Source organism: Kogia breviceps, chromosome 4 (assembly GCF_026419965.1).
Source record: "Kogia breviceps isolate mKogBre1 chromosome 4, mKogBre1 haplotype 1, whole genome shotgun sequence".
NCBI classification, from domain to species: domain Eukaryota; kingdom Metazoa; phylum Chordata; class Mammalia; order Artiodactyla; family Physeteridae; genus Kogia; species Kogia breviceps.
In genome coordinates, this window is record NC_081313.1 from 106,430,891 (window position 1) to 106,457,206 (window position 26,316).

A 26,316-nucleotide genomic window follows, 5' to 3' on the forward strand; every position below is an offset into this window, starting at 1 on the left:
GCTCTCTCTGCCTGGATTTCCCACCATAGAACTTCATGCCTAGAATTCAGAGTTGAGAGATAGTCTCCCCTTTCTTATCCTCCTACCTTATTTACTGTATACTCTATACAGTGTATACACATTACTATATACATTGTAAATACTGGAAGCTGCCCCTTCTGTGTAGATATAATAGTTCTTGACTGAGAACTGAAGGGGAAGAGGGAGCCCCATTTCACGGCCATACCTGCTTGGATTGGAGCTCCCATTACACTGCACTGAGGGGTGGGGAAGGAGGAAGCAAGTCATGGCTCAAGTGACACAGACCCTTGTTGCTTTTACATAGATTTAATAGGTCTTCTTGAATAAGTGTGTCTTTGTTTGCTTGGCTCTCATAAGGCACTTCAAAAGGCAGGGATGCAAGGGAACTTCCTCAACCTTTTACGACAAAAGGTAACCTGTTGCAGGCCATCTACAAAAAACCCACAGCTACCTCATACTTAAGGGTGAAAGACTGGTTGCTTTCTTTTCCCTTAACATCAGGAATAGGACAAGGGTGTCTGCTCTTGCCAATTCTATTCAGCACTGAAGTGGAGTTTCTAGTCAGGGCAATTAGGTAAGAAAAGGAAATAAAAGGTATGCATACTAGAAAGAAAGACATAAAACGATCTCCATTTGTAGATGACAAGATCTCATGTATACATAAAATTCTAAATTCTCCACTAAAAATTTAATACGTTCCTCAAGGTGGCAGAATACAAGATCATTACACAAAAATCAACTGTATTTCTATACATTAGCAATGAAAAATTAAAATTAAGAAAAAAAATCCATTTACAATAGCCTCAAAAAATAAAATACCTAGGAACAAATTTTAAAAATTTGACACAAGAAGTATAAAAATCATACTTCAAAAATACAAAACATTGTTAGAATTAAAGAAGATATGAGTAAATAAAAAGATATTCCATAAAATAAAGGAGAAAAAAGAACAAATTAAGAAATTATTTTAAGACATTTTGGCATACCCTTTCCTAAATGTCTTCAACAAATGGGAGTAAGGTAGGGAAGGAGATTCCTTGCTTTATCTTATGCTGATTATCAGCCTGATGGGCAGGATTTCTAGGGCAGCCTGATGTCAACACCTAGAACACCAAACACCATACACAAAAACTTAACATATGACATGTGTGCATGTGTTATGGATGAACACACTCAAGAAATTCCAGATTCACAAAGATTTGTGGGCCAGATTTCCTTGGAACTGTGCGTGGAATTTCCTAGATTTGGTTTGGTAATCACCATAAATCTAATCCAAAATGAATGAGGAATAAAGCAGAGGGTCAGATAGTTCACTCCAAACTTCTCATAAATGCCCTGAGTCAGGAACTACTATGCTTACTAGTTAAGTAACTACTGTGTTCAAGCTTTTGCTTTAGTGTCATCCTAACAGGCAGTAAGATAGTCTGTAACATCCAGAGCCACTCTGTACAGAACAATGTCACTGCAGTCCCCAGGCAGGGTAATTCAAAGCACAATAATCTAGAATGCTGCATTTATTACTGCAAATTTCTTTCAGTACAGTGTTCAGAGAAAGAGATATGTTTTCTAGTTCATTATTATGTCTTTGGGCTAGCAAACAGGGTTAGAGCTATATTTCAAGATCCTTTGTAATGTGATATTTACAATAAGTAACACAGAATCTCCTAAAAGCTTTTAATTGAATGATTGGATGTATGTTTATAATTCTAGTAATTAAATAATAGAAAATATTTTTAGGTATTTGTACCAAGCGATGTACCAAGTTCTTTATATATCAGGGTATACCTTGTGGACTAACTCATAATGCAGAGCTCCTTACTCCTAGACCAATCTCTACCTTTCCAGCATTCATCAGCACCAAACTGGCCATGCAGCTAGCATCTAAGGAAGAGGATAAGACCTAAGAAAGTCCTGTTAGGAAGGAAAAGCGGAAGAAAAGGCTGACCCCTCTGTGCTGAGGCATGCTGTGAGAGGCAGGCTAGAGAAAGCACAGCATGAGAAGTCCAGGGAGGGGACAGTGTGTTAGGCACAGTAAGGGGAATGCAGAGGGCACAATACATCTGTCTTCTTTGGGGACTCCAGGAAGAGGTCACCTCACAAATCCACAGCAAACTGAGGATAACCAAAATGGCTCCTGCACGGCCCCACAAGGACCGTGAAATTACTGGAGGATTTGGCCAGGATGTTTGCAAAATCCTACACTCGTGATCATACCTGACAGATAAGCAAAAACCCTTCAAACATCTTTCCGCAGAGTTGTGGATTTAACTCGGATTCCCCAAAGTCCTTTCCTCACCCCCTCAGCTCCTTGGCCATTATCTGCTCAGCTGCTCTTTCATCTTGTCTGGTTCCGGCTCTAGGTTTTCTCCTGAAGTGCCCTGTGCCTGAAAAATGCTGCCTGGTATTCTCCGGCCCTAGTCAAGCCCTCCAAACTGTCTGTTTATCCATACCACCTCCTTCACAAATCATTCTTAAAACAATTGCAAGTAAGAGATCAAGTTCCTTGGCTCCCACTCAAATACAGGGACAATAAACTATACATTTTTAGTTTTGCAGAGTCATAAGCAAGAGGAAATACATAGTTGTGTAGTGAGAAATAAATACTTATAAATGCCAGTAATTATTTTAAAAAGAGGAAGTATTATAATGTATAATACAAAAAGTATGTGATGTGTCTCTGTACATCTCAGTATAACCTACATTATAATATCACTATGATCTACAAAACCATAATGTCATCATTGAATAAGCTACAGTTTAAGCAAGATATGATGTCATAAGGTTGCTTCAAACAAGTGAGATTTTCCTTAAAAAAGACCTAGATAATGCTTTCCATTTTCTATGTATGATTTTCAAGGTATATTGGGTTTATTTCTTAGTTTACCACACAGTAACCAAACCAAGATTATAAACATTATAACTGAAGCCATTTTAAACATTGTTGACTCAATCTTGCCCCCTGCAGGGAGTGTTAACATCTTACTGAGGTCACTGAGATTTAAAAATTTGTGAAATGGAGAAAACTTTAAGATAAAGTTGACTCTTTTCAAATACAATTTTGCCACATCAGAAAGAGGGAAAGCCTATTGTAATAATGTTAAAACATTATAAATCTGTTCAAAATAACCCGATAGTAAGTTTTATTCAGTGTCTCCATTTGGGGCTCTAAATGCAAAAACTGAGTTGTTGATAAAATCTTAACTATATTTTAATAAATGATTTCTCAGACTTGTCATAAGAATATTCTGGGGTATTTTGTAACTACCTCATGCTAGACCAGTGTTCCACAAACTTCGCCTTACAGCGGAATTACTTGGGGAGCTTTAAGAAATAAATGCTGATGCTGGGGTGTGGGTCCCATTGTTCAAGATTCTTATGTAATTGATCTGGATGAAGCCTGGGTGTCAGGATTTTAAATGCTCCCTGGAAATGTTAATATGCCACAATGGTTGAAATTCATTGAATTTGGAGCACTAAATTCGAGTCTCCAAGGTATAGGCGTAGGAATCAATATTTTGGAACAAAAAACTCCAGGTGATTCTTATTACCAACAAAGATAGGTAAACAGTGATCTAGCCCAGTGTCCTCACATTTCAAACAAGAAATTACTCATGAATTGACTTGCTTAAGAGCACAGTTAATCTGTCAAATTCTAATTAAAATCTCTCTGTGACAATCAGAACTTAATTCTTTTTTCTTAAGATGAAAACAGTCATGTTCAAAATTTGGAATGTGCCTTGTGTGCTATTTCTAAATCAGATGGAGACATTCACATTCAGCTTTGTCCATATGGAAGAATTCTGCATGCATTAAACCATGACATTAAGTATGGTCATGGGAAACACAGTCTTTAATCCACAGAAGATGAGGCACCCATAGAACCAGTGTTTCTTGGTACAATAATGTGTACTTAATAAGCCACCACAATCTTACTTGTAAGTGTCAACTGCAGTATCACAAATCATATCATCTTCTATCAGAAACCCCTATAACCTGGCTTTCTGTGTTGACTTTAGATTGATTTCAGATCAAAAACTTGTAAATGTGATATCAACTTCCTGGCAAACACAGGAGATTGAAGCCATATCATAGAATCTCCCTTTCCCACTGCTAATATAAACAGCAACAAAAAAGGTAAAATCTAACCAAAAATTTCACTCTCAGCACCTAAAGCAGGAACTAGGCACAAACTCCTGCTATAATATTTGAAAATGGCAGCCAAGGAATGAAATAGGAGACTGCTCCTCCAAATAATACAGGGAATGAGAATGATTCATCAATATCCTAAGAAATCTCACTAATTCTCCCTGGAGAGCTAGTGTGGGTTCAGCTTATGGAGAAATTAGGGAATGTTTGGAGGAGTACAAGTCCCTACCAACCAACATAATAGCTCATCAGAAAGCAGACAGAGAGGAACCAGCCATTGTGATTTCTACCAGATGGGAGGAAACCAGACGGTGAAGACAGGATGATCCCCGCCACACAGGGTCAATTATCCTGAGTACTCAACAGGAGAAGAGGAGACCCATGGACAATAAGGAAAAAAGATTCTCAGGGAGCAGGAGGTTGGACTGACAATAAGGAGGAGGAACTACTCTTGGAGAATGATGGGGCAAATGGGTGAAATCAGCACCAAGTATGATTCTCTGAAATCAAAGGTGCACCAGGGACTATAGCTGAAATGGGAGGAATCACTCAAATTTCAGGGATATCCTCTTTGAAAAGAGAATATTCCCATGACCATACAGAGTGATCCTAGCACAAGTCATACAAAGAATATCCTCAGAAAGTGCAAAGTACAGATCCTTTCATCAAAGCTGCCCAAACCCCAGCTGAGATCTTCCTCTCCTCTTCTGGGCTCAGAACACCAAGTATTTGAATCCCTGGCTCTCGAACAGGAGCAAGGACAGGAAGACAACTCTTAGGTAATTTTGGAAGGGAGAAAAGGAAAATTCACTTTTCCCAAGTTAGTGGAAATAGAAATTCTGGACAGAGCTGCCCATTTTAAGCAAGCATAAGACAAAAAGAAACGGGACAGGAACTTTCTAACATACTATAATTTTTTTTAAGGCACAGAGCAGATTAAGAAAACAAGAATACTCCATTATAGGAAAAAAAGAATAATCAAGGAAATAGAAAATAATTATGCATCATTAAGTATAACGTTAGCTATAGCTTTTTTTGAAATGCCCCTTTATCACATTGAGGGAGATCTCTTACTCTCTAGTTTGTTGACAGTTTGTTTCAGGAATGGATTCTGGATTTTGTCAAATGTTTGTCTGCCTCTATTTAGATAATCATGTGATTTTGAAAAATTTGTTAATACGGTGACTTACACTGCTTCTTTATTCTGGGATAAAACAATTGGCTATTATATACACTCTTTCAATATATTGTTGGTGCACTTTGCTGAAATTCAGAAATTTTGTATCATGAAAAATATTTGCAAGCTCTTTTCTTTTCTTGAAATGCCTTTTGCCGGTTTTGGTTTCAAAGTAATCTGGCCTCATAGAATGAGTTGGGAAGTTTTAACTCCTGTTTCTTTTCTAGAAAAATTTTTATAGGATTAGCGTTATTTCCTTCTTAAATGTTCAGCAGAATTTACCAATGAAGCTATCTGAGTCAGGATTTTTCTTTATAAGAAGGTTTTTAACTACAGGTTCAATTTCTTTAATTGATATAGGGATATCTATGTTATTTCTTCTTGAGTGAACTTTGTTGATTTACATCTTTCAAGAAATTACCCACCTCATTTTTATTAGCTTAAAGCTGTTCATGGTATTGCCTCATTATTCACTTATCAGTAAAATCTGGGGTGATGTTACCTCTCTCATTCTTTTTTTTTATTTTTTGCGGTACGTGGGCCTCTCACTGTTGTGGCCTCTCCCGTTGCGGAGCACAGGCTCCAGACGCGCAGGCTCAGCGTCCATGGCTCACGGGCCTAGCCGCTCTGCGGCATGTGCGATCTTCCCGGACCAGGGCACGAACCTGTGTTCCCTGCATCGGCAGGCGGACTCTCAACCACTGCGCCACCAGGGAGGCCCAAATCTCTCTCATTCTTGATATTGATAATTTGTGTCTTTGCTTTTTCCCTGTCAGTGTGTACAGTGGCTTATCAATTTTATTAATCTTTTCAGTGAACCAGCTTTTGGTTTCAATGATTTTCTCACTTTTTCTGTTTCCTACTTAATTTATTTTTACTCTGAACTTACTTCTTTTCTTCTGCTTATTTTGGTTTAATTTTTTCTTTTAATTTTTTAATGAAGCAGCTGAGGTCCCTGATTTGAGACCTCTCTTCTTCTAATAAAGACCTTTAGAGCTATAAAATTCCCTCTAAGTATTCCTTCAATGGCATCTCACAAATTCTGATATATTGTTTTCATTCATTTAGTTCAAAATGCTTTCTAATTTCCCTTTTGAGTTCTTCTTTGATCCACGGATACCAGAAATGAGTTACACAGTTTCTGAATGCTTGGGTATTTTCCAGAGATCTTTCTGTTACTGCTTTCTGATTTAATTCCATTGTGAACTAAGAAGACACTTTGCATACAGCTTAAAGAATGTGTCAGGCTATGCCTGGGTTCTCTCTGCCCACAGCACAGCCTGGAAAAACTCTCAAGCAGCAACCTGGGAAAATCTAGCAGAGTCCTTTCAGGGATCACTTTCTGTTGTTACTTGAGGTCCAATATCTTGAAACCCATTGTTTCATATATTTATTCTGTTTTTCAGTTCTTCTCAGGCAGGAGGGTTAATCTGGTTCCTGTTAGTCCATCTTGGCTGGAAATAGAAGTCTCAAATTTGTTTTAAGTATTATGAGTTTTGAATAAATATTTTACCAGATCTTACACATAAAGAAACTCTGGGTATAAGCATTCAGAGGTATAATCAGAAATGTATATACCAAAAAGATTTCCCTAGGCCAGATAACAAAAGAACATAAAAATAGCAAGCCATCTCTTTCATTCTATTGGAAGTGTGTACCTATTTATCATTCTCATACTTAACAGTTGATACAATATATTTCTAAAGTGTAGAAATACATTACGTTTGCAATTTTGTGTTTCACTCAAAATAAAGTTGTAGTTAAGTGTGTGAGTTTTGAGGTTATACCACTGTGTTCCAATTCTACTTTCTCCATTTATTAGCTGAGTGAATTTCAGCAAATTGTTTTACCTCCTTGTGCCTCAGTTTTCTCATTTGTAATATGATGTTAAAAAATGATATCCTTGGGTTGCTATAAGTATTGATTTCTCTAAAAAACTTATCATAATCCCCAGTATTACATAATTTTCCATTTCAAATTAATATTACTTTAATTTATGCAGAGATAAATCATAATCTGACTGAAAACACTATACATGCAAACGTAATAGATTCACTGCTATTATCTACCTGACATGCAATGAATTCTCCTGAATAAGGTCTTTGCCTTCAGCCTCTCCACCCTCCATTTCTTTTTGTTTACCACTCCAGATTGACCTTTAGAGGACTCTTTTCAAGATTAGAAGTCCTTCATAATCCCTCTCCTCAGAGCCTACTGCATAGAGCGCAGCCCCTTGACTTCAGCATTCCAGACTTCGGGTATTAAGGTCCAAGTTTATTTTTCCAGCCTCATCGTCTACTCCTCCCTTTCACTGTATCTTAGAGCCACACTGGTGAATAAGCGTCCATGAACACTCAAGGACCTCTACTACGTCTGTACTTTTTTCATTCTATTTCTTCTACTTGGAACTGCTGTGTTTATATAGTCACATATATGGCCTGCCTTTTCTATACTGCACTGTGTGGAGCAGAGGGAACACAAGGCAACTCAACATAAAGATATCTGCTCCTAAAAGGCTCACAGCCAAAAAAGTAAGCAGTCACAATGCAATGATGAAGAGATCTAGTCTAAAGGAATGGGATATATGGCAGGTATAGTAAAAAAGAAGAGCATGCCCAATATTTGCACCAAAGGTAAGGTAAGGCAGGGAGGCAGGTGGTGGTCGAGGAAAGATTCACAGAGAAACTGTTCTCTGGACAGTCTGAAGACCCCTCTGACCTAATCATATTATATTTAGCAATATACTGGCCCACTGATTACAAGTACCTTGAGTGAAATAAACTACTATATATTCGTTACACTGTGAAATGCCTGGAACAAGACTTTGTGCACAGAGAAGGGGGAGACTAAAAAAAGACCAGTTAAATAGTGAGTAACTACTAATAGCAACACTGGTACTTACAGTAGAAACATGTCAAAAAAAAGATGAGCAGGGTCTAAAAATTCAACTGCATAACAGGCAAGGCAGTGATGATGATATATAGTAGTTTTCATCTGACCTGTATTATCAGAAAAAAATCCCCACAAAAATTACATTGTTCACAACGGATGCACTCTGACCTATGACATTCCAAGTGATGCTGGAACAATCTTCCTCATCCATAAACACAATTTTGTGTAGGAGAGCATATCATATCTTGGCTTTAGTTTTCATAATTATAGATTATTATTTATGGAGCACTTACTCTGTGCCAGACACTGTCTAGGCACTTTATCTTTCATTTAATTCTCATACCAAGAATGTGAGCCACTCTTAAAACATGCTATTTGTTCTGAGTCCTTACACTCTCAATAAAAGCAGCATTAAACTTTATGTGTATGATTTAAACGGTTGACAAAATCCCTTTATTCTGTATCTGAAATTCCATTTTTGAATATTCCACTGTTATATTTTTGATAACTTGGGAGTTCAGTTAAAAGAGATTAGCATCAATAATGATCATTTATTGGGTGCCAAGTATTGTATCATTGTCTCAAAAATAATTCAAGGTTGACACAGTAGACACCTATTATATATTCAGAAACACAGATCAGAGAGGGCAATCACATTTCCAAGGTCACACAGGTCTTAATATTAAGGTTTGATTCTGGCTATACCCTGTGTTCCTAAAACACAGCAAATATCACTCAGATGCCTACCATGTGCCAGGCGCTCTGCCTATTATGTGTTAGGAGCTTATTAACACAGTATTGCTTTTAATCTTCCCAACTACTCTATAAGGTAATTGCAGGTCCACAATCCTTTATCTGAAACCCGTGGAGACAGGTGTCATTTAAGAATTTTTAGTATTTGGGAATTTTTTTTTGTTTTTAAATATACAATGATATAACATAAACCCCTCTCCTCACCCATGCACATTGTTATTTATTGCTTTTGGCTAAATCCTATGTAATAACCTTTCTTTATAGTTAATTCGTGTGTGTGTGGTAGATTCACCTAGTTTCCATACCAGCTAAAACTCTAATGTCTTCGGACCTGATGCTGAAATAGGAAAACAGGAAAATATTTATGGAGCTACACAAATATAAAATATTTGAATATTTTTATTTTGTATTGCAGGTTCCTCTGCCTCTAGGTAGACAAACCAAAAGCAAACAAAGATATACATAAATAAGGACACTTAGAGGTGGAATAAATGAAAATACTCACTGGTTTAACTCAAAGAGTTTTAGAAATAAAGCATCAGGTTCTAACAGGCTGCCAACACATTCAATCTTACTGCATAGATCAAAAGAGCTCAGGCTTAAATCAAAGAGTGAGAAACGGAAGCTTGGCCTCTCCCAGATCAGATTAATCAATGAACTGATTTTCTCCAAAACTTAGAGCCGTCCTTTATACAGCCCAGCATCTCCACTCTGAGTTTTAGCTTTCCATCTCCCTTTGCTATCATTCTTCATTCCGTTCTTTTCTTTCCCTTCCACTTTCCACTTTGCCTTCTTTTTTTCTCTCTTATTTTCCTTCACTTGTGTTCTTAATGGCATTCAAGATAAGGATGTCATCTGAGCTACTGCCAAAAAGTTCAGTTCCCACAGATCTTCTGGTATTTCTCTGATGCCCATTTAAGGCTAAGTTTAGTTTAGAGAGTGCAAGGTTATAAACCGTTCTTAACGACCTCAGGAGTGCAGAACTGCGTGTGTGTGTGAGCGGGCAAGAGCGTGTGAGTTTGACATCTGCGGCTGGTAATGTTTTCTCTCTGTTCCTTGTAATTTCATTCTCACTAAATCTTCTGAGTGCAAGAAAAAGGGAGACCTCTTATTTCTATAAACCAACATCAGCTCAGTAACTGCGGTAACTGGTAATTAATTGTGGAGTTTAAATAATGTTATTCAGTACAAGATTCCATCATGCTATATCATGTAATATCAACACAGGAATTAGTCCAATACTGTTTTTCCCATTATTTCATTCAGATTAATTGCAGGAAAACTTCTGTAATTCTCCCTTAATCAGGAACCATTTCTGAGCTCTCACATAAATTTGTTACTACTCCTATTATAGTATTTACTATGTTGTATTTTATTTTAGTGTTTAAGCAGATGACTAGTTCTAATCTTTAAACAGATAATTTGCTTCCCATTAACAGGGAGTATATATTGTTTGTAAGCTGAACTCCACATACTTGGTCTAACACTAAATAAGTACTCAATAGATATGTGATAAATAAATAAATAAATATTTATAAATAAATTTATTTTAGTTACCATCCTGTATGTTCTAACTTGTGGTTAAAAAGGTAACAGATAAAATTCCAATAAGAATTTTAGGAAATTCCTAGGAACAAACTATAGATATTTATAATATTTGGAAATGGGGAAGACTTTTTTAAACATAATACCAAAGGAATAAATCATAAAAAGCCTTTTTGGAGGGAAATGAACAGAACATATGAAAAGCTTTAAATTTTCACTTATTCAATGACTCAGTAATTACATTTCTAGGATATAGTCTAAGAATAAAATCAAAGATATAGATTTATCTACATAGATTTTTATCACAGCTTTGCTAAGAAACAAACCAATAAAACCACAAGAGAACCTGAAAATGACCTTAAATGTTAATTAATAAAAAATGTAATTACAGCAGACAGCTATATCACCATAATTGAATTTAAGGTCTGAAATCAGATTGTTGGAGATCCTCCTCCTGTTCTAATACCCCCAATGCTACCATAAGTTTGAAGTGGGCAAAACTTCCTCATCTGTGAGACAGAGAAAATAACTTTACAAATATCATACGGTTGTTTAGAATGTAGATACCTAGCCCTCATTATTACAACATGCAGTGTAACTATTACAATCCATAAGCTAATACAATGTTGTTCATAACCTAAAAGAAGAAGCAGGATATAAGTACATTTCATGTTACAGAACATGAAATATTCTTACAGTCGATTCCAGTAAGAATGGAAACAGCCCATTCTTCGTAAGCAATATATGTGTGGTAGAACAAAGGACCCAAAGCATAACTCAAATCTTAAAAGTAATTAATTCTGACTGGAGAAAAATCATAAATAATTGCATTTCTTGTTTTTCCTTGTCTTATTTTCTAAATTACCTTATAATAAACACGCATTACCTTTAGATAAGAACATTACAATGGGAGGAATTTTTTCTAAAAGTACTGCCTATTCGTTTCTTGGAAGTATCAAATCCACTGCATATAGAATTCTGCAGAATTCCAGTCTGTTCTCTCACCACACTCCCCTGTATTCCTGGTCACATTATTAATTTACTATGCTACTTGAATGTCCATAGGCTGAACAAACCCACCCTGCATACTTTATAATAAATTCCAAGAGCATGGAATTAATGTTGATTAATAAATGTATAAATTATTTCTGCACAAAGTTTGCTCTGGTCTACATAATCCCCAGAATTCTGGAAAACCCTAATTTGCCAATCTCCACTCTTGTTCTTGGAGAATCTGGATAAGGTCTGAGTAGGTTTAATAACAGTCACAGTTACTTTACCGACTGAAATGTGAGTGGATGAACAAAAATGTACAGAATAATTCAAGACACACACTGCACAATCCTGAGCAGTAAGTTATAATGGATGCCTTTAGAGAAGTCACCATCATCACGTTCCCCCTGAATTAGACAGTAAGAGAGACACTATACATCTGTTAAATGCCCGCTTAGGCAGGAGCATAATAACACAGAGTTTAAACAGCCAGGGCTCTGACAACGGAATTCCGTCTCATGATGGAGGGAGCGAGCGCACACCCTGTGACTGGAAGTATTCAAGCAGAAGTTGAGTTACTCCTCCTCAACATGTTTTTAGACACTGAGTTCATGCGTTCATTGGATGATTTTATGAAAGTTATCCTGAAGGGAAATCCGTCCATTTTACATTTCACATAAAGGCGTGATAGTTTAGATTTTATAAACTTTAACATTTGCAACTTGATCTCACTTTTTTTTTTCTGATGCAGATTCAGATTAACAAAAGGAACTTTTCCTTAAAATATCAGTAGGTTAAAAAGTAAATTTCCAATCCTCCTTTTAAGGTACCATTTACTGAAAGATGTACATTTTAAAGGAAATGTCACTAAGCATAAGGGTATTTGAAATTTTACCAAATTTACACACTTTTTGAAAGGAAGTCATGTTTACATGTTTACATGTTTACAACTACAAACTGTTAAAAACAATTGTTTAACAATTTGTAGTAGTAATTTATGCATAATTTAAAAGGGTCTAGGATATATTTCTAACAGATAGTCTTTATATAAGCAACAAGGAAAATTCCATTACAAAACACGATTTCAACAACCATTTAAGGTATAGAAGTTGAAACAGGGACCTGCAGCAGGCCATGTTTATTTTTAAAAATATATTTATTTGTTTATTTATTTGGCCGCATCGGATCTTAGTTGCGACACGTGGTATCTTTCGTTGTGGTGCGAGGGCTCTAGAGCGTGTGGGCTTACTTGCTCCGCAGCATGTGGGATCGTAGTTTCCCGACCAGGGATCAAACCCGCATCCCCTGCATTGGAAAGCAGATTCTTAACCACTAGACCACCAGGGAAATCTCCAGGCTACTGGAGTTTATAATAAGTAATCACTGTACTTAGTCCAGAAATCCCTCAGGTAACTTCATTTCTTGCCTGCCTGCCCCCTCCAAGTTTCTACTGATAAATACTAAGGTATATTTTAAGTGTTAGAGAAAAAACACCAAGTCTTGATATATAATGATGAATGCATGTCTATGTATTTTCAGGTTTATATTAAGTGCAATATTTATCTTATTTCAAACATCGTCTTTATGGAGAGAGAAGCAAAAAAAATTGAATATTGTCATGTGCCTTGGACACAGCTAAGCTGTCTGCATTTTACAATCGGCATGGGACCACAAGAACTCTTTCTTCAATGCTAAGTATAAAAGGTCATTGTACATATCAGCAAGAATGAGGAAAGGACTCCAAAAAGGCTCAGCTTACCCAGCACCAAGACTCAAGTTAAATACCACAATCATGCCAGCTATTGGTTACCATTCAGTCTCTGTCTCGAGTCCGGAAATCAGTCTGCCAGAAGCCCAGATAGCAGAAAAAGCTGCCATGTTTATCACACTACTGATCCCAAGAGACCAATTTAAAGGGAAATTATATGTGTTCTACATTAAGAATGAAAAGTATCCCTAATTTTACAAAAGACTTTTTTCTAGGAGAACAAAGAACATATATTTTGAAAATTCAATCATTGAAAAAGACAATATGAACCGTAAATGTAAACTGGGCACATGGATCTATTCACTAACCTCAACATAAATTATTCCTTTTGTAGCTAAGCAGACAATGTTTCTTGAGAAAAATTATGAACTCCAGTGGGATTAGCTATTACACATTAAAAATTCAATTGAAAATATCTTTCAAAAGCATTAAAGTTCAGAGTTGCAATCTAAGAGTGGAAATTGCTAATTTCTTCTTTGGAATAAACAAAGTTTTAGAACTTTCATCTGAAGGTTAGTACTTAAAAAGATTTTTAAGAAACAAACCCATGTTTAAAAAAAAAATCCTTCAGGCCAATGCATTAACTAATAAATTTTGTAATTCTTCTGAAAACATGCTACTGTACATGTAAAATATATGTTAAGTCTTTATTGAATTTCCATAAATTTAGTAAGGACTAACAAACCCAATGAATGAATAACTGTTGCAGAATAACGATGTAATGCCTGGAAGCCTCTTTCTCGAAACTACACAATTCCTTTGCCAATTAGGAATTGAATTTGAAATCTGCTCAAGATAAAAGTGCTACAAAGTTTACATGACCTCCAGAAAAATGAACATCATCTCCACCAATTATAACTATGTTTGAAATTATAAATTTAACTATTTTCCATTCTATGGTGTTTAAATAAACTTATCATTTCGGAAATTTGTTTTATTCCATTCTCAACAACTTATCATTTTATGCTAACATTTCACAATTAATTTTTCTTCCCAAAATAAAAGCATCTGGTGAAGACATATAAATTTGTCCTAAGTGTAACTATAAACTCTGTCATTTGTGGAATGTACTTCGGTCCCAAGAAATCTCTATTACCTTAGGAATAATGTAAATATCTTAATGTACATACAAGTGTATGTTAAAAGGCTGCATACATCTTACTTTTCAAACTTCACCATATTATTCTAATTTCTCAGCTTCTTCTCAAGCTTCGACCTGAATACCAGGATTAAGTTTTTGTCAGTGTAATGGATATAATTTTTAAAACACAAGGTTTCTTTGCAATTCAAAGCCTCTATACATATATAAACCATCACCATTACTTATCTGTAACATTTCAATGACATAGCTTCATATACTCAAAGTTTCACAACAAAGAAAGCACTATACAACTTTAGATGCTATGAAAGCCCTGGGAAAATCAATTGAGTATGTATGTAATTATGAATGATTATGTAATACTGATGTTAGTTTAAGCTTATTTTACTTTTATGGTTCAGTGCTAAACAGTTATCACATTTTATAAAATGTGATAACTGTTACCTTCTTTGATATGCCCTTTTGCTATCAGAACATTATTAATAGTTCACTTATTGCATCAACACTGGGGATTTTCAGTAGTCTACAGGTCACAAGTTTAACTGCTATTTAAATTATGGTAAATTGGTTTCATATTGGCTTGACTGACCGTTTACATGGATAAGGTGGACAATGCTGGATGCCTACCCAGCACCCATTCCCCTACCCCTTTCCTCCTGCCAAACACAACTTCTACTGCGTTGATACCAAACTCTCCTTTTCAGATAGATGACTTTGAGAGGCTTTCATCATCTCCTGCTCCAAAGACAGGTCCTGGTAAGTCTACATGGAACATATTAATACCATTCCTCTTACCAGAGACTGGTTCAAAAACGCAAGCTTAATCCAATCAGTGTATGGAGTATCTCTGAAGGCTAGTATTGGCCCATGGTTAAAGGAGAGGTTTTCTCTCTCCAGATGTGAACAAGAAAGCACGTTCCCTTAGTTACTGCTGGCAATCATTTTACAACCATAAAGAACTGGAGGGTAGGGCAAAACTGACAAAGGAAGGCAAGGCCAAGAGAAGTAGAACAACAGAGTGAAAGCCTTGATCATGTCCTACCTGAAGCCCAGTGACTCTGGAATTTTTGTATGCAATGTAATATATTTCCTTGTTGGTTAGGGCAATTTATTTCAGATTTTTGTTGGTTTTGCAGCCAAGAACATGCTACTTTTTTTTTAAACAGAGGCCACACTGCTAACAGTGACTCCTAATTTGAATTAACTCCAAATTATTAGTATCTGCCATCAGTCACTCACTCAGAATTACTCTAGAGCCGGAGTCCCAGAGTTGGCCTCATGAACTCAGTTCACTGTGGTGGAAAAAACTGAGACACTTCAGCTGCTATTAGCTATATCTCAAAATCTGACCATGCAAGTTATAGACATAATCAAAGAAGAATGAAAATATTATTTCATTAAAAGATTTTTTCATCAGGTAATAAAAAATTACACATTTACAACAAGATAAACTTCTCCAAAGGGAGGTTCTCTTTTCTCTTCTTACCTCTTTCACACTGTGGACCAGTGAATCCATAAACACAAGCACAGCGGTTGGGTCCGATACAACGTCCACCATTCTGACATCCATTTTCACAGACAGCTGCACACAAACACAACAAGAAGCTCATTGTACAGTAAATATCCAAGTATGCAGTAGTGTAGAAATGTAGCAATAATGGATCTTACCTCTAAAACACGTCACATCATGCATTTAAGTAAATATATTTCAGCATATATTGAGACCAAAACCTACACAATTCATGTAAATCACGTTGTTAAGCAAGCATTTGGTAAAAGTTTTGGTTTTAAATCAGAATCACAAGGATTGGCTGGCTCTAATGCCCACACAGTCAGAATATAATGATTCGATCCTCTATTTCAGTTCTATTAACACTATAATCTATTTTCATAGGTAAAAGGTGATTAAAATATGAAGGAAAAGGATTGTAGACTTTAGAGAGCAGAGAGAGGGAGGAAAAAAGTAGAGGAAAATGTGATATGAAAAAATAAAGAGGATATGGAAATTAAAAAGAAAAAAGCAAAGAAAAGGAAGCCAAAAAAGAAGGCAGAATAAATAAGTAAAAGGCAAAGCTAACATGAAAAATGGGGGGAAATACCACCAATTCAGCAATAAAATACCAAGAGAAGTAACTAATGTGTCAACTTATAGAAAGAAAGGGGAAAACCTCACCGTGTCAACACAAAAGGTTCTTTCTTATGAAATTAACCCACAGTTCAAAATTTGTAAGTAATGATGATAAACACCTGCAGCACACATTTTCCCTTCTCTGGACTTGCAACAGGGAGACCAGAATTCGGGAGTCAGGTGGCCCAGAGGGAGCCAGTGAGTCAAAAAGGAATCTGAACTCTCTCCCCACTGCACCTCCCAAGGAGAGCAACTCAGCAGCCAGGACCCAAGACAAAAAAATGTCCTAAAAAAATCACCCTTCACATTACTTGAAAAATAAGTATTTCTGTGAAACGTAATGAGGACAGTTGAATTCAAGAAACTCATCTCCTGCAAGAGAAAATACCAATACTACAGGCTGTGTCGTAACCTACCCACATGTTGAACAGATTAACACTTGGTCCCTGCAGAAGTAGAAGAGGATTACATTCTATGACCTGTGCCTCCAAAACAGGACTTAAGACACGAAAGGGCAGTGACGAGGCAGAGCACATTTACGTGCACTTCAAGTGAGGGCCATATTGGAAATGGGAAGCTCAATAAATAAAGCGATATCTAAAGATGCAATAGGGTTGCTATTTCCTTACCAGGAACATGCAGCTGGATTACCTGCCATCATCCAGAGCACACAGAACAGTTTCTCTTCTGCTCATAGTAGCAATACCAAAGCATACTTTGAAACGAGACACCTTCATCTTAAAGCATCAGTGTGCCAAGGGTCTTAACATTCTTTGTCTGCATCAGGCTTCACTCCAAAGCAGAATACTTTGTATGTCTACACAAGAACGTCTCCCTAAGAACCACACCTTTCCGCTTCTTCACTTGTCCCAAGCTGAGTTTTACTAGAAAGTCCAATTCATCACTGCCTTGGAAAAATAGTTGGGCAGTAAGTTAGATGGATAAATACACAGGATAAAAGATGCGAAATAAAGGTCATGAGAAGCATGAAAAAGATGGAGGTGGAAAGGAATGTGGAAGGAACAAAAATCTGTCAAGAGAACTCTTGGTAGGGTATAATTTCACAGAAACAACCGTAAGGATTTGAATATTTTGATTGCTAAAGGTATACTGCAAATGGGTAACACTCACCTAATGTAATTAATTAATATGAAAGGAATTTTCTTTAAATACTATCAAGGTGTAAGAAATGTAAATGAAAATCACTGTCCCAGACATGTTCTCTCATTATACATATGCTAACCCTTATGATGTGAATGGGAAAACACATCCATGACTGACACTCAGGATCTATCCCTGGGGAGGCGGAGGGAGGGTTTCTCTCAGGGTTTTTTCCAAGACAGAGCTTCCAAATGCCAGGAAGGAGAAGAGGGCTGGATAAGCCTGGAGCATCTCCTGAAGAGAGCTCGCCCAGTACCCATGACATCCAGGCTAACCTACACAGGTTAGACTAACAATGCCTCCCTTCTCACTAAATTTTTTTTTTGGTGTGGAAAACGTAGTTATTATTCATAAAAACTATGTTAACATGCAACATGGCTTTTTGTTACTTCAAATGAAATATTTTTTTAAATTTCTCAATTTTAATTTTTAATACAGTAAATATCAGCAGGTATAACCCATTTAAACAAAAGATCTTCAGTGTCTTCAATAATTTAAGGAAGTACCAAGGGTTCCTCTGAACAAGAAGGATAAGACTGGCCCATACAGCCATTTGCTTCTATTCCTACTCTCACCTGAGAGGGACCTCTTCCAGGAGAGAGACTATAGGGAGTTTGCCTTTGTATCCCCCTCATTTACTGTAGTATTTGATGTACTGCAGATTCTCCAAAACTCCCCAAATATGTCAAAATCTCACAGGATTCTTCCCACCTTTTTGGGAGACGGAACAATGCAGGGAACAGATGAGGAGTTCTGCTGTGCTCAGCACATCCAGTCACATCACCCTTCCGATTCTCAGCTTCCCTGCCTATAAAGTAGAGTTAATAGTCCCTACCCCAGAGGAGTTTGAGGATTAAACAAAATGGTGTAAAAAACAAAGTTCACAGTGGCTACACGTTAAAGTGTTCTACAATCTTAATTCCCCTTCTTTTTTATACTGCAAAGGACCTGTATGAAAAACAAGACGTGTTTTACAGCAACCAAAGTTTACCCTGAAGACAATAGCCAAAGAAGAGAAGCAGGCAATGCAGATATAAAAGTGAACCAAAAGGAAAAAGAAGAGGTAATTTCTTTCTTTTGAATAAATTAGGATAAAAGTTATTTTATAAAGTAACAAGACATAATGGCAACAAATTTATCTTTCAACTGGAGTTGGAAAGAAGTATAAGCCTAAATTTCCACCATGGAAAGAATGCTGACCACCCAGGAAGAAAAAAAAAATACTTACACCTAGTGTGGGACAAAGCAAAAGGCAAGGGAGAAAACTACGTAAAGGAATATGAGCTGGTTTCTTAACTGCCTGCCATGATCTGGGGAGAAGGGAGAAGCAAACCCTGTCTCAAGTTGGTCAGCCTGTGATATAGAACCCTGATCACGACTGCCAAAGCCTTAATATTTTTATTCAGTAAATATTTACTGAGCACCTACTCTGTGCTAGGTAATATGACAAGTGTCTGTTATTACTAGACAGACTCCTGTAGCACTCAACATAGGTACAAACACTTGGACATAAGTCAAATCTGAAATTATGGTAGTTACTTCTACACAAACGTTATGGGATAAAAACAGATGCTAAACCAGGTTAAAATGTTACAAAGAGGAAAGAAACAAAAGCCTATTTTTCTACACAAGATGATATAAATCTCTACTCCTGGAGCTACCTTTTTCCTTTGTCTTCCAGGTTACCGTGCTCTCCCAGTTTTCCTCCTGTCTCACTGTCTACTCTTTCTCACTCTTTGCTGGCTTCTCCTTTCTCTTCTCCACCTCAAAATGTTGGGCAACTTCTCTTCTCTACCTGCTCCAACTTCCTAGTAATCTTTGTCTAGGCCTACAATTAAAAGATCAACCACAGGGGCTTCCCTGGGGCTTCCCAGGTGGCACAGTGGTTGAGAGTCCGCCTGCCAATGCAGGGGACACGGGTTCGTGCCCTGGTCTGTGAGGATCCCACATGCCGCGGAGCGGCTGGGCCCGTGAGCCATGGCCGCTGAGCCTGCGCGTCCGGAGCCTGCGCGTCCGGAGCCTGCGCTCCACAACGGGAGAGGCCGCAACAGTGAGAGGCTCGCGTAACACACACACACACACACACACAAAAAGTCCTACCATTTCCTTTTCAAAAGGACAACTGAATGAGGGTAGATATGTTAAACAGCACAAATTGAAGGGGTTTTTAAACTAAAAGCTTACATAAAGAAATCTAATATTTGAATGAGAAAACGGCCCCAAAAGATGACGTCAAATTTTAGTGCCAACGCTAGAACCTATTCGGTTCTTTCCAGTGCAAGCTCATCGTAAAAAATTAGAAAAGTATAAAAAAGAAAATAGGGATTATCAGTAACTCCACAACCAACACCCTCCCACCAGAGACGGCCATTACTATTTAGGTAAATACTGCTATGCAATCCTAATAAATTAAGTAATTCTTTTAAAAAGAGGGCTTCCCTGGTGGTGCAGTGGTTGGGACTCCGCCTGTCGATGCAGGGGACACGGGCTCGTGCCCCGGTCCGGGAGGATCCCACAGGCCGCGGAGCGGCTGGGCCCGTGAGCCGTGGCCACTGAGCCTGCGCGTGCGGAGCCTGTGCTCCGCAACGTGAGAGGCCGCAACAGTGAGAGGCCTGCGTACCGCCAAAAAATAAATTAAAATAAAATAAAATAAAAGATTAACCATATAAAAATTCAATCTATATGCTCCCGAAGTCATATCTATCTCTGACCTGTCTCCTAAGAGCTGAGTTCATAGATCTTTTCACTTGGAAGTCTAACAAACTTCTTTAACTACCAAATCCAAAGAGAACTCTTGATATCCCATGCTCTTAGCCCCACCTGACCCCAGTCCAACCCACTCCCCACTCAGTCTTTGGAATATCAGGAAACGGCATTACCATTCAGCCCAGAGCTCAACCCAAACCTTCTGGCTGTCATTATGGATCTTTGCTTTTTCTTTCAGTCTCATTCACCACACCCATTCCATCAGTACACACTTCCTTCCATAGATTCTACCTCCAATGCAAGCTTAATCCAAACACTTATCACATCCTCAGTTACTAGAGCATCACTGACCAGCACCACTGCACTAACCTCCTAACTGGCCCTTTCATTTTCTCTCTTGCCATTTCTACAATGCAGTTTCAACACAGCAGCCAGAGTGATTTTTTTTTAATGTTAATCGGATTGTATGTATCACTCCATAGCTCACACTGCACCAGTGGGTTCCCATAATATTTAGGGGATAGTCCAAATTTCTTTCCTTGGTTTATGAGGCCCTACACTTTTGTCTCTGAACTCATCCCCTGCCATTATTTCTTTCCCTCACTTCAGCCACATAAGTCTTCCTTTTGTTTCCAAAATGTATGTAATCTGTTCCCACCACAGGTCCTTCATATTTGCTTTTCCCTCTGTCTAGAACACTTTTCCCATAGATGTAAAAAGCACAGACTCAGGTCTGTGTTCAAAGTCACCTTCTCAGAGATTCCCCAGTTAAAAAATAGCAGAGAACTGCTTATTCTGACCAGACTCTCTCCCCCTTACTCTCATTTATTGTTCTAGAACTTCTCATTCCCTACATTTGTATTAGGCATGTCACTTTCCACCTACTTGTTACCTGTCTTCCCTACCAGAAGATAAGTTCTAAGCAGTTGGGCATCATCTTGCTGGACACTGATATACTCCCAGCACCTTGCACAATGTGGGGCATACAGTAGTTATTCAATAAACATTGCTGAAGGAAATGAAAGAGTGCTTTCTAAAGAACATTTTCTACATTTCTTGGAAAGCAGCTAAGCAATGTTAATGTTTTTATAATCCTCATTTTGAAAAACATTTCCAGGACTTTTCTGGGTTCACAAGCTGACACTGTTACACCTGCCTCTTTACTCCCAGTAATTCTCTATGTCAGACAATTTAGAAAGCATCTTCCTTAAACCATTTCTTGAGCTGACGTGTACTAGTTATCATACCATCACCTTCTTATTTGCTGGGACTAATGAATTTTTTTAAATTATATAACTTTCTTGAACCAAATGTTCTATTACCCATGAGTAAATGTTAGGCAAGAATAGTTCTGTTCCATGAGATATCTAGAGAACAAATTTTCAGATGTATGATGGTCTTCTGGCCCAGTGCTTTTTTGCTTTCCCCTGACTGAAAAGTGTGGTGACATCAATATGGTTTGCCACAGGGGCAGAAGAACATAAAAGCGCCTCCTACAGGATGGGAAACTACTTTCCGTCACCTCATTTCCCATTTCTGTGTGAAGAGCAGGGAAGAGACATACCTATAAGAGCTCTTTCTGTAGAACTTTCAGGAAAATACATACATACACACACATACCCCAGACAGGTACAGCAGCTGAATTCAGGCAAAAGTGGCTAGTGTTAGGATAGGTTTGACGAAATACTCTGAAAGACCAGTTGAGGCAAGGCTCTTCCCCTGCAATTCTAAAGTAATTACGATTTTTCTCCCTAAGGAGTAAAAGGTTGAGTTTCAAGAAGTATAACAGTGACTCTTCTCTGGCTATTGAATTCTATAAAATAGGGATACAATCAGATCTCCTAATGCTTTTATAGGTGTAAAAAAAGGTATAAATCTGCTTTGTTATAAATAAAATAGACAAATTACAAGAACATGCTGTATAGCACAGGGAACTCTACCTAATATACTGTGGTAACCTAAATGGGAGGGAAGTCCAAAAGGGAGGAGATATCTGTCTGTGTATGGCTGATTCATTTTGGTGTGCAGTGGAGGCTAACACAACATTATAAAGCAACTGTACTCCAATAAAAATAGATAAATAAATAAATAAATAAATAAATATGGTGTTCATAATAGACTTTTTTAAGTAGTTATAATCTGGAGTCCATTGTATAAAATTTGGAAAATGCCTGAATGTATGAAAAAATACAGAAAAAAATCATTTCTGAAAAAAGAAATTTTGTTACAATCTCTGATCCACTGTTGTCCAGCTGCTTCCTGCTCTCATCTGGTCAACCCTAGCCTAAAAAAATGTTACTACATTGGCATCTTCTATTCTTGCAAAAAACTGCCCTTAGTGCATGGTGTTTGCTCAAATTCCTTAAGATTTCATTTCCCAGGCTCAATCTCAGGCTTGCTGAACAGCTTTTCCCATACCTGAGAACCACCTACACAAGGGGTCTGCAAACTATGGGCCACGGGACAGATCTGGCTCACTGCCAGTTTTTGTGCTGTCCATGAGTTAAGAAGGGTTTTTACAATTTTATGTGGTTTAAAAATCAAAAGAAGAAGAATATTTTTGTGACACGTGGAAATTATATGAAATTCAAATTTCAGTGTCCAGAAAGTTTTGCTGAAACATAGCCAAGCTTTTTTATTTGCATATAGTTGCTTTTGCACTACAATGGCAGAGTTGAATAGTGACACGGATCACAAAATGTAAACTATTTACTATCTGGCCTTTACAGAAAATGTCGACTCCTGACCTTAAGAGAATATTTTTCTTTAAATCAATTCACCTGTATATTTTAAATTATTTTAAAAGAAAACTTTACAGCACTTATAAACGGAAAGCTAAAATTACCCAAACCTGAAGGCAACCTCAAAAATAACATCAACAGCCAGAAGGAGATACAACTTTGTATCCATTAAGATTGCTACCATCAAGAAAACAGAAATAACAATTGTTGGTGAGGATGTGGAGAAACTGAAACCCTTGTGCACTGCTGGTTCCCACCTGTAGTAAAATATAAAACAGTGTAGCCACTATTGAAAACAGTATGAAGGGCAGGTCTTCAAAAAATGTAAAACAGAATTACCATATGATCCCTCGATTCCAGTTGTGGGTATATATCCAAAAGACCTGAAGCAGGGACTTGAATGGATGTTTATCCACCCAGGTTCACCACAGTGTTATTTGTAACCAAAGGTAGAATTATCTTAAGTGTCCATCAATGGACAAACAGATAAAAGCAAAATATGATATACACACAAAATGGAATATTATTCAGCCTTAAAAAGGAAGAAAATTCTGACACAAGCTACAACATAAATGAACCATGAACACATTATGCTAAGTGAAAGAAGCCAGCCACAAAAGGACAAATACTATATGTTCCACTTACATGTGGTACCTAGAGCTGTCAAATTCACGGAGACAGAAAGTAGAATGGTGCTTGCCAGGAGGTGGGGTGAGGGGAAATGGGGAGAAGCATTTAATGGGTACAGAATTTCAGTCTTGCAACACAAAAATGTTCTGTGGATGGATGCTGGCAACAGTTGCATGACAATGTGAATGTACTTGATGCCAGTGAACATACACTTAATATTTAAAATGGTAAATTTTATATTATATATACTTTACAATAATTTTAGAAGTTTTTTAAACTGCAACTAAAACAGAATAAGGTTAGTTTAAAACAAGCTAGATATTCTTGCACATCTAAGATGTGGTCTTGCTATGTTAAAATGGTTAATGAACAATTCTTAAGGAGGCCTTGATGATTAGCAGCAAACCTAGATTCTGCACCTGATGAAATGCAAACGGAGTGAAAAGGGACTTTCTTACTATTTATGATTCAACTTTCGTTAATATCATGTCCTTCTACTCATCCATACTTAAAAATATGGGGATTCCTGTAAGAGTCCCACAATTTGGGAAACACTAACCTAAAGTATTCCACAGTGATAAGTCAAAATACAAGAGCTATCATCCTTACATTCTTGCTAAAAGGTTGTTTTTGATTATAATAGGATATTCTCCAGTGAGTGAAGAGCTTTGCTGGATTAAAGCTCCCTCTTTCACAATGACGTGATTTTTAAAAAATCACTTCACAGCCCTGTACTGTGGTATTAAATAATAAAATATATTTGAGCAAAGGACAATTTATAAGATTGGCTCTGCTAGGGTTAAATTTGGGATATCCTAAAAAGAGAGAGAGATCACAGCAAATGTTACCATTTTTTTCAGAAAGGTATCCATGCATTATGGAACTAGATAAAAGAAAATCAAGTAAATATTTACCTGTGATATATGTCAAATTTGATAAAGCACTAGTAATGTTCAACAACATCAGTACTCTAAAACAAAAATTTTTAAAGAACTGGAAAAAATTAGGTATTCAGCTATAAGGTATGTCTTTTCTACATCAAAATTTTTTTTTTTTTTTTTTTTTTTTTTTTTGCGGTACGCGGGCTTCTCACTGTTGTGGCCTCTCCCGTTGCGGAGCACAGGCTCCGGACGCGCAGGCTCAGCGGCCATGGCTCACGGGCCCAGCCGCTCCGCGGCATGTGGGACCCTCCCGGACCGGGGCACGAACCCGTGTCCCCTGCATCGGCAGGCGGACTCGCAACCACTGCGCCACCAGGGAAGCCCTACATCAAAATATTTTTAAAGGATTTTAAGATCCTTTACAAGACCTTAAGTTATGACTCAGTATCAAATGCCCACTCAATCAAATTGTTTCTAATAAATCGAGTCTATCCCAATGTTGCTTACGTTGTCCACAATAAGTTCCAATATATCCTTTCTGGCACTGGCAATGGTCATCTGCACAGGTCCCACCGTTCATGCACCTAACGCTGCACTGCTGAACTGCAAAGAACAACAAAAAAACATAAAATTATCAATCACTAGAATTATAGTATCTGTGAGAATTATAAACTCTCTCTAAATACCCAATTAATGACAAATGTATTCTATGGAAGTAAATGTTATGACCCAAGCATACCTTTATTTATTTGTAGTAAGTATGCACATGAGCATATCTGTTACAACATATGTTATTTAGTATATATTTAAAATCTATTACACTTTCAATGTTAAAAGAAGGAAATATAAGGTGACTAGAAGTGTAAGTTCTAGGATGCAGGAAGCACTCATGTATCCATTCAGAATGCAGTAGCTGAGGCCTGGCACTGCCATCACCCAGTGCTTAAGCAATTGTTTCTCTTTCTCTCACGTTAACAAGGTCTGCAGGTTCCACTGGAAAATATATCTCAAATCCATCTTCTCCTTTCTGTCGCCATTGATACTGTGTGGTTCAGCTACCCTCATCTCTCACCTGGACTGTTGCAGTAACCTCCTGATAGGTTCCCTAGCTTCTACTCTTACCCTCTTCAAATTCTTTCTCTGCAGAGCAGCTACAGTAATCTTTTAATAATATAAATGGCATTGCTTCATTTTCTTATTGAAACCCTTTCAATGACTCCCTGTTGCATTTGGGATATAATGCAACCCGTCCATGACCAAGGAGGCCATGTATTATCTCCCTGGATGTGCCTGCTTCTCTAAGATCTTCCCTTCTCAATCTTCCTCTCTGCAATCACATGAACCTTTCACAGTTTCTCAAGCGGAGGAAAGGTCTTTTGATTTGCTACTTCCTCTCCCTGTGAGGGTCCCTCCCTGGCTCTTCTCATGCCCGGCTCATTCTCGTCCTTCAGAACTCAGCTTTGATGTCACGTCTCATCAGAGTGGTCTTGTCTGGCTCCTGTATCTAGGTTCCTCCTTGGTTCCAGGCTGTTCTCCTTCACAGCAAAGTTTCCTTCCGAGAACTTACCACTATCTATAATGACTTTGTGGTGTTTGTTTACTTGTGTTTTGTCTGTCTCCCTACAGGGATGTAATATCCGTGACAGTGGATGCCAAGTCCATTATGACGGCAGGG

General features: G+C 37.5%; 1 protein-coding gene across 1 annotated transcript in view; it reads right to left on the bottom strand.

Annotated features, from left to right (window-relative positions):
- The window catches only part of FBN2 (fibrillin 2), a 226,120-nt gene that overhangs the window by 190,535 nt on the left and 9,269 nt on the right, over positions 1 to 26,316 (bottom strand). Inside the window, exons 4-5 of the mRNA XM_059059762.2 lie at positions 25,149 to 25,244; positions 15,881 to 15,976 (exon numbers count right to left, since the gene is read on the bottom strand). Coding sequence (XP_058915745.1) covers positions 15,881 to 15,976; positions 25,149 to 25,244 — 192 coding nt within the window. The remainder of the gene's footprint in view (positions 1 to 15,880; positions 15,977 to 25,148; positions 25,245 to 26,316) is intronic.